Consider the following 8855-nt stretch of genomic DNA (forward strand, 5'->3'; position numbering starts at 1 on the left):
TGTCCCCCGCGGGACCCAGAGTGCAGCCGTGGGGCAGCGGGACACCCCAAGGGGCAGAGATGCTGCGGGGGCGGGGGGGGGGCGCACACGGTGGGGTCTGTCAGCTGCCCCGCTCCCTGTGGTGTGTCCTGGGGCTGTCCCGGCCGAGGTGACGGTGACCGGTGGCACGTCCCCACTGCAGGGTTGCGTAAGGCGAACCCAGCCCGGCTTCCGGGTGAATCACCCAAAACCCCTCCCCAGCCCCAAACGGGGGAATGGGGGGGCCCAAGCAGGGATGGGGGGGCCCAATCCTGCTGCATCCCGGCATGGCAGGAGATCAGCCCCACCCCCAAACCCCTTCCAGACCCCCATGACACCCCCTCGAGCGGCTCAGAGGCTTCCAGCTGCCTTCCACTCATGTCATGAGTTGATGGGTCTCAGCTCTTGGAGGAGTAGGGGCTGTGGAGGGGCGTGTTGGGGGGGCTCAGCCCCACCACGTGCTGCTTTCCATGGCATGGTGAGGGGTGGCCACAGGGCTCGGACACCCCAGGGGTCCACACCAGGCTCAGCCACCCATGTCACCCTGTGATCTCTCTCTTCCCACTGCAGCCGCCGCTGCCATGTCAGCCAAAAACACTGCACCGGCGGAGGATGGGCAGGAGCTGAAGGTAGGGTGGCAAGGAGGGTTCAAGGTGGGACTGCAGGCATCGCTTGGGGCCCCAGCTCACCGTCACTCCCCCAGCAGAGTGTGGTGAGCCGGGTGGCCAGCCTGGCCCTGGTGAGCTCTGCCTGCGGCGCCGTCTCCACAGCGTACACCACCACCAAGGAGAGCCACCCCTACGTCAGGTCCGTCTGCGACGCCGCCGAAAAGGGGGTGAAGACGCTGACAGCAGCGGCGGTCAGCGGGGCCCAGCCCATCCTCACCAAGCTGGAGCCGCAGAGTGAGTGGGGCTGGGAGGGGGCGCAGCACCCCGTGGGTTTTGGGGTACCCCAAAAACTGGCCTTCACAAAGATCCTGCAAGTCATCAGGATATTAAAAACACCTATTTTCACACCTCTAGTTTCCACTGCGAACGAATACGCCTGCAAAGGGCTGGATAAGCTAGAGGAGAAGTTGCCCATCCTGCAGCAGCCCACGGAGAGGGTAACGTCTCCCCTGGGGGACATGGGGGGGGGGGTGTCCAACCAGCGCTGGGCGAGGTGCTGGGACAAGGTGTCCCTCTGATGTCCCCTCCCAGGTGGTTGCAGGGACCAGGGAGCTGGTGTCATCCACTGTGAGCGGGGCGGTGGGCCTGGCCCGCGGCGCAGTGCAGGGCAGCGTGGAGAGGACGCGCTCGGCACTGAGCACCGGTGTCAGCAGCGTGGTGGGCTCCCGCGTGGGCCAGCTGCTGGCCACAGGGGTGGACGCGGTGCTGGGGAAATCGGAGGAACTGGTGGAGCGATACCTGCCTGGGACAGACGAGGAGCTGGGTGAGTGCCGACCGCACCGTGCCAGAAACCGTCTCCCATCTCCATCTCCCACATTTTGCCCTCCGGGACCTCCACCCCATCACTCACCACCGCTCCAACACCCAGTGCCCCTCCTTAGCCCCCTGCGGCAGTGCCCATGGCCACCGTGACACCGCACAGGGGGCCATCCCCACCCGTTGGGAACCCGAAGCCAGGGAAGGCGGTGGGTGAACTCTCACCTGGAAACCAGAAAGCAAATATAGCCCTGTGCCGCCGCTGCGGGTATTTATAGCTCAGCACGGGGTAGGGGTGGGCAGAGCTGGCCCCATGTCATGGCAGAGGTGACCGGAGAGGCCACCTGGCTTTTTGGTGACACCTACACATGACTTGGTGGCCAAGCATCCCATGGGTGGGCACCCCTGCCTCCCCATGATGGGTGCGGAGCTTGGGGGGCTCATCCTAGCACCAGGGGGTGGGATGCTCTGGTGCCTGGCACGGGATGCTCTGGTCCCTGATGCGGGATGGTCCAGCCACCCAGTTCTCGCCCCACAGCAGTGGCGGCAGCAGGTGTAGAGGTGGCCTCACCGGAGTGGCAGAGACGGTGGCAGAGTTACTTTGTCCGCGTGGGCTCGCTCTCAGCCAAGCTGCGGCACCGAGCCCTCCGGCGCTCACTGGGTGAGCTGCAGCGGGCACGGCACAGCGCCCTCCAGGTCCTGGCCAAGCTCCACCACATCTTCGAGCTGGTAAGGATGCCTTGGGGACCACGCCAGCCCCATGCCAGCCTGGCACACCCCCCCCCGTGTGACCCCACCTCACTGTGTCTTTCCCCAGATTGAACAGGGGTGGCAGGGCATGGACGGGCCCCTGTACGGCACCCGGCAACACCTCCACCGCATGTGGCTGGAGTGGAGCCAGCAGGATGCTGTGCCCATGGAGGAGAGCGAGGTACGGAGAGGTGTACCATGCGGGACACCAAGGTATGGGGTGGAGTTGGGGGCTGTGCCCATGGAGGACACCAAGGTATAGGATGGAGGACCATGCCCCTGCAGGTGACCACAATACAGGGCAGGGGTACCCATGGAGGACACCAAGGTACAGGGTGGGGTGGGAGGCCCTTCCCGTGGAAGACACTGAGGTATGGGGTAGGGGCCCATGTCTATGGAGGACACCGAGATACAGGTTGGGGGGCCATTCTTCTGAAGGACATCAAGGTATGGGATGGGGGATCGTGCTTGTGGAGGTCACCAAGGTATGGGATGGGGGACCGTGCCCTTGGAGGACACCAAGGTATGGTGTAGGGGACCATACCCATGGAAGGACACCAAGGTAAGTGGTGGAAGGCCATGCCCATGGAGGACACCAAGGTACAGGTGTCCAAGCCAGGCACGGGCAGCATCGTACTCCAGGGCCACCACTGCCCGCTGGCTGCCTTGCAGGTGGAGGCACGGACACTGGCCATGCTACGCGGGCTCCTGTGCCAGCTCCACGCCACCTGCACCCGCCTGGTCACCAGCGCCCGGAGTTTCCCCAACAGCGTGCAGGAGACGGCGGGACACGTCCGGCACAGCGTGGAGGGCATGCAGGCTTCCCTCTCCCACGCCCACTCCTTCCACGACCTGTCGGGTTTGGTGCTGGCGCAGAGCCGGGAGACGGTGATGCGGGCGCAGCTGAGCATTGACGAGCTGCTGGAGTACGTGGGGCAACACGCGCCCCTGCCCTGGCTGGTGGGACCCTTCGCCCCCGTCCTCGTGGAGTATCCGGAGGATGTCCCTGTGGAGATGGCCAAATGGGAGGGTTGTGTCACCGTGGGGGGGTCCCACCATGTGGCCGCTCCCCCACGGCTCTGCAGCCAGCGCTGAGCCCCCAACACCACCAAACTGGGGGAGGACCCGCCTGCCCGCAGCAGCAAACCCCATCCCCACCGGGGACGAGGTGACGATGGACTTGGCGACCCGGCGTGGGACCCCTGATGCTACAGCCAGGGACTTGTTTGGGGAGGGAGGGGACAGTGGCACAGAGAGGGCACAGCGTGTGCCCAGCCCTCCCCTGCTGGGGGTCCCTGAGCCTGGAGAGTGTCGGGATTTCTTGTCTTAGTGGCTTCAACACACTTTAAAGAGGAAGAAAACTTTTTAGGCCTTAAAATGACTCACAGCCTGTAGCGCTGGCTGCGGCAGAGCCACCACGTCATGCTGGGCTCACTGGGGGGGCTCGGCAGGGGCGGCAGAGCTAGGGGCGTGGGGTCACCCCGCGAGGGGGGTTTTGCCCGTGGGGTGCTGGGGTGGGGGAAGTGGGGTGGGTGGTGGGGTGGAGGGTGCTGGGGGGTGGCTGGACTGTGAACCACAGCCGTGTGGCACTGACCTTCGTCCCGGTTATCACCGCCACGGGGCTGGGCCCAGGGTGTCCCCAACATTGCAGCCGCAGCGTGGCCACGGCACCCAGCGGGGTGGCACCAGCTCCCCCGGGACTGGCTGTCCTCCTGCCACTGGCACCCACTGGGACCAGTCTGACCTTCGCTGGGCAAGGTCGGGGGGGAAACAGCGGGAGCCCTGTGCTGGGGGAGTCCCCCAGAGGGGAGGGTGGGTTTGGGGGGGGCGGTCAGTGCCTGAGCTGTGCCGGGGGGGTCAGTGCAGCCGGCGGATTCAGTGTCAGGGCGGCCGGTGCAGCCTGGCTTGGGGGATCCGGACCCGGGGGGGTGGTCGGGTCCCGGGGGGGTGGGTTCAGTCCAGTCCCAACGGAGCGGGTCCTGGGTGGGTCGGTGCAGCCCCCTCCCAAGGGAAGGCGTCCCGGGGGGGGGCCTGTCCCGGGGGATCGGTACATCCCGGTGCAGGAAGGGGGTGTCGGTGCACCCCGTTCCCGGGGGTCATCCCGTCCTGGGGGTATCAGTGCGGTCCGGTCTCGAGGGATCGGGTCCCGGGGACGGGGGATCCGGTCCCGGGGAGGGGGCGGTGTCGGTGCAGACGGTCCCGGGGGCTCCGATCCAGCGGCGGCCGGCGCAGCCGGGGCCCGGGGGGGTCCTTGTCCCGGTCCCGGGTGGGGTCGCTGCGGCCGGTCGGTGCTCCCGGACCGCCTCGGGTCGGCCCCGGCGGGGCGGGTCCCGGTGCCGGTCACATGCGCTCGGGGCCGGCCTCCGGGGCTATAAAGGCTGGTGCGGAGGGAGCGGGGCGAGTCCAGAGCTGAGACGAGTCTTCGGCGGTGAGCGCGGTCCCGGTCGCCTGGGAACCCCCCTGTCCTGGGGGGCCACAGGCGGGTGGGGGCTGCCCCGTCCTGGGGGGGAGTAACTTGGGGTTCCCCCAGTCTGGGGGTGAGTTGGGGGGGTCTGACTCTACTCACAGTTTCCTTCCCCCCAGCTCCACCATGGCCACCAGTGAGCCTGGGACGGCGCAGCCCAAGGCGGAGGAGCAGCAGGTCAGTGGGAGCAAGCTAGGGTTTGGGGTGGGGGGTCCGGGGGGGTCCCGGTTTGTGAACAGGGCTCTGAGCCCTTGGGTGGGCTCAGAGGGTCCTTGGAGTACCCCAAAACCATCCTCGGGGATTGGGGGCACACACTGCCTCCCATCACCTATCAGCTTTGTGGCTCCATCACCCCCCAACTTGTCCTGACCCCTTCATGTCCCCAGAGCATCGGGACGCGGGTGGCCAGCCTGCCCCTGGTGAGCTCTGCCTACGGCATGGTCTCCACCGCCTACGCCTCCACCAAGGAGAGCCACCCCTACGTCAGGTCCGTCTGCGACGCCGCCGAAAAGGGGGTGAAGACGCTGACAGCAGCGGCGGTCAGCGGGGCCCAGCCCATCCTCACCAAGCTGGAGCCGCAGAGTGAGTGGGGCTGGGAGGGGGCGCAGCACCCCGTGGGATTTGGGGGTGCCCCAAAACTGGCCCTAGCAGAGCTCCTGCAGGGCAGCAGGGTGTGAATAATCTGGTTTTGCTTCTCTAGTTTATGTTGACAATAATTATGAATGTAAAGGGCTGGAGAAGCTAGAGAAGAAAGTGGGGGGGGCAGTACCCCATGGGTTTTGGGGTACCCCAAAAACTGGCCTTCACAAAGATCCTGCAAGTCATCAGGATATTAAAAACGCCTATTTTCATGCCTCTAGTTTCCACTGCCAACGAATATGCCTGCAAAGGGCTGGATAAGCTGGAGGAGAAGCTGCCCATCCTGCAGCAGCCCACGGAGAAGGTAGCGGGGTGGCGTGGGATGGGCAAACACACCCAAGATCCATCCCAGGGCTGCCTAACAGAGGGTTTTCCACCCCCAACCAGCTCATCTCGGACACCAAGCAGCTGGTGACATCCACGGTGACGGGGGCCAAGGATGTCCTGACCAGCACCGTGGCTGGGGCCAAGGATGTGGTGACCAGCCGGGTGACGGGTGTGATGGACATGACCAAAGGGGCTGTGCAGGGCAGTGTGGAGCTGACCAAGTCGGCGGTGAGCAGCGGTGTCAGCACTGTCATGGGCTCCACTGTGGGCCAGATGGTGGTGAGCGGGATGGGCTCTGTGCTGGAGAAGTCGGAGGAGCTGGTGGACCATTACCTGCCCATGACAGATGAGGAGCTGGGTAAGGAGCTGATCACAACCCCCTGGAGATGTGTCGTGGGCTGGGATCCCCTTAGGGAGGGGTGGGTAGAGCCTGGGCAGGGGGATGCTGGCTCTCCATGGCGGGTGGTGGTGGGGCCACCTCAGCAGCTCCTCTCCCACAGCCAAGTTGGCCACGGCTGTGGAGGGCTTTGAAACGGAGCAGCAGAAGCAGCAGCAAAGTTACTTCGTGCGCCTGGGCTCTCTCTCTACCAAGCTGCGGCACCGAGCCCTCCAGCACTCGCTGGGCAAGCTGCAGAATGCCCGCCGCAGCAGCCAGGACGTGCTGGTCCAGCTCCAACGCACCCTCGACCTGGTAGGACCCATCCCCATGTCCCCACCATGCCATCCAGGGGCTGCAGCAGACCCCGCCACGCTGGCCTCTGCCTCTCCTCCCAGGTGGAGCACCTCAAGCAGGGCATGGACCAGAAGCTGCAGGGAGGGCAGGAGAAGCTGCAGCAGATGTGGCTGGAGTGGAGCAAGAAGCAACCAGGCGGTGGCAAAGACCTGGTGCCACCAGAGGTAGGTGGAGGGCAGGGGGTCCCCAGGGGCACCTGGTGTCCCTCCCACCCCTCACCACCCCTTTGTCCCATCACAGCCGGTGGAGTCGGGCACACTGGCCATGCTGCAGGGCTTGACACAGCAGCTCCAGAGCTCCTGCCAGCCCTTGGTGTCCAGCCTCCAGGGCCTCCCCACCAGCATCCAGGACACGGCGGGGCAGGTCCGGCAAAATGTGGAAGAGCTCCGGGCGTCCCTCGCCTCTGCCGCCTCCCTGCAGGACGTGACAAGCAGTGTGCTGGCCCAAGCCCGTGCCCATGCCACCAAAGCTCGCCAGCTGATGGATGAGCTGGTGGAGCATGTGGCGCACAACACCCCCCTGACGTGGCTGGTGGGACCCTTTGCCCCGTCGGGCCAGCGCCTGGTGGACCTGGAGATGAAGTAGTATCCTCTGGGGTGGGGTGACACTGGTGTTGTCCCTCCCAAGCCTAGATAGGAGCATCTACTAACCTCTGCCTGGCCCACCTTGCCTATAACCATAGTGCCTGCCTGTACCGGGGAACCCCTCCTGCCTGCCCAGGTGCAGCCCTGTCCCTTGTCACCTGTGCCAGGCACGTGCAGCAAAGTGCCTTGGTTCCCCCCAAGTGCCTGGTTGGGGTCACCTCCAGCCCCCAGCTGTATCCCCCATGTCCCCTCATCCTTCATGCCTTCAAGCCACCAGCCATGTAGGGTTGGGGACAGCTTGTGAAGCAATAAACTCTGGTTAGTTTTCACTGGACTGATGCTTCTTCTTGGGGGACGTGTAGGGCACCAAGGTGGCATCAGGGTCACCACGGCTGGATGCCACCCCAGGCAGGGGAGCTGCTGGCAGGAGGGATGATGTCACAGCCCTGCGTGACCTCACAGGGGCTGGGGCTTCTAACGGAGTCACAGGGCGGGGGGACAGCCGGGTGCTGAGTGCCCGGCACAGCGGCCTCTTTCCACCCCACCCCTGAGCAGAACACATGGCTGAGGGTGAGTGCAGGAGGTGCTCTGGAGCAGCAGCCACCCATGTCCTGGCCCCAGCGACACCCCGAGCGTGTCCCCCTGCTGCTGTCCCCTGCCCTGGGTGCACAGGAGGTGGCACCAGCACGTACCCAGCCCTGGGGGCAGAATGAGGCCCATGGAGGGTGGCTCAGACACAGCCCCTATCCCAGCAGTGGTGGGGTGTAGGGCGCTGCTTATCCCCCTGGGAGTGAGTGGCAGCACCCCAGGTCCTCTGCTCTCTCCCCCCAGACCGGGCCACCACCCACACCACTGGTGGCAATGGCCGCCTTGGGGCACCATTCCTGGGTGCAGGTTGGCATCAGGGGCTGAGCAGGACCCCAGCGCCCCCCCCAGAGCAGCTCAGCGCCTCACCCCACACAGCCTGCCATGTCCCACCCATCCTGCCAGCAGCCCCCCACCCCCGCACCCTGGAGGAGATGGGCACCGAGGTCCCCCTGTGGGCATGGCTTGGCCCAGAGGTGGCACTTGGGTCTCAGTGGCACCCACCTGCACACTGGGTGTCAGCCCTGTGTCCCGTCCCGTTTCCCCCATCCCCTCCCCGTCCCCCCCCCACTCCTTACAGGCAGAGCCACCCAGGACCCCGTGGATGAGGTGACTCTGCAGCCACCTGAGCAGGTATCCTGTCCCCAGGGGCTGTGCCCCTGCTTGGGGTCCCGCAGGTCCCTGGAGGGGACCCAATCCTGTGTGTGTGTGTGATGGCATCCCCTCTGTGCCCAGGGTGCTGCAGGCTCTGCCCCAAGGTGTCCTGCCCTGCAGCCGAGGGTCCCCAAGGACACCAGTACCAGCATCTCCTCGGCCATGGCCACCACCCTCCGCACCTTGCTGGGCCCCACGGTGGGGGCACGACAACTCTTCCTCCAGGACATGGAGCAGGCACTGGACTCGTCCCAGCAGTGGCTGAACCATTACCTGCCCCTGGGCGAGAGGCAGGCGGGTAAGAGACCCTGGGACACTGATGGGGGTCCCCATGTCACCTTTACTCCACGATGCTCCTGGGGGTCCCCACACCTTCCTTGCCCTGGGATGCTGCTGCTGGTCCCCAAGTCCCCTTTGCCCCACAATGCTGCTGGGGGGGTCCCCCCTGCCCCGGGATGCTGCTGGGGGGGTCCCCACATCTCCCTCACCCTGGATGCTGCTGGGGGCCAGGAGCCCCGGCACCCCATGCCCAGCACCTCTTCCCCTGCAGAGGCCAAGGCTGCAGAGGGGCTCGATTTGGCGTCGGCCGGGGCTCTCCGGCACGGCCACCCCGTTCCCCTCGGCTCCCTCTCGGAGGATGCCAGGAGCCGAGCCTTGGCCCTGCTGCAGCAGCTCTG

General features: G+C 65.9%; 1 protein-coding gene across 1 annotated transcript; it reads left to right on the plus strand.

Moving 5' to 3' along the window:
• The first annotated feature begins 569 nt into the window (after positions 1-569).
• On the plus strand, positions 570-7272 carry LOC141734173 (uncharacterized). Its single transcript, XM_074565549.1, has 16 exons — positions 570-647; positions 722-920; positions 1041-1123; positions 1218-1449; positions 1981-2171; positions 2260-2373; positions 2865-3282; positions 3332-3360; positions 3844-3950; positions 4776-4833; positions 5043-5238; positions 5517-5599; positions 5683-5980; positions 6123-6313; positions 6397-6519; positions 6596-7272. The coding sequence occupies exons 1-16, from the start codon at positions 600-602 to the stop codon at positions 6938-6940; spliced, it is 2715 nt and encodes a 904-aa protein (XP_074421650.1). The 5' UTR covers positions 570-599; the 3' UTR covers positions 6941-7272.
• The last annotated feature ends 1583 nt before the right edge of the window (positions 7273-8855 follow it).

This window comes from Larus michahellis, chromosome 23 (assembly GCF_964199755.1).
Source record: "Larus michahellis chromosome 23, bLarMic1.1, whole genome shotgun sequence".
Classification (NCBI taxonomy): Eukaryota; Metazoa; Chordata; class Aves; order Charadriiformes; family Laridae; genus Larus; species Larus michahellis.

What these genes read in the sequence shown, in the direction of transcription:
- LOC141734173 (XM_074565549.1), top strand. Translation starts at nt 600, where the DNA reads ATGTCAGCCAAAAACACTGCACCGGCGGAGGATGGGCAGGAGCTGAAG. An exon ending in TCCACCACATCTTCGAGCTG is followed by an intron (nt 2,172 to 2,259) that starts GTAAGGATGCCT and finishes GTCTTTCCCCAG; the next exon opens with ATTGAACAGGGGTGGCAGGG. An exon ending in TGCCCATGGAGGAGAGCGAG is followed by an intron (nt 2,374 to 2,864) that starts GTACGGAGAGGT and finishes GCTGCCTTGCAG; the next exon opens with GTGGAGGCACGGACACTGGC.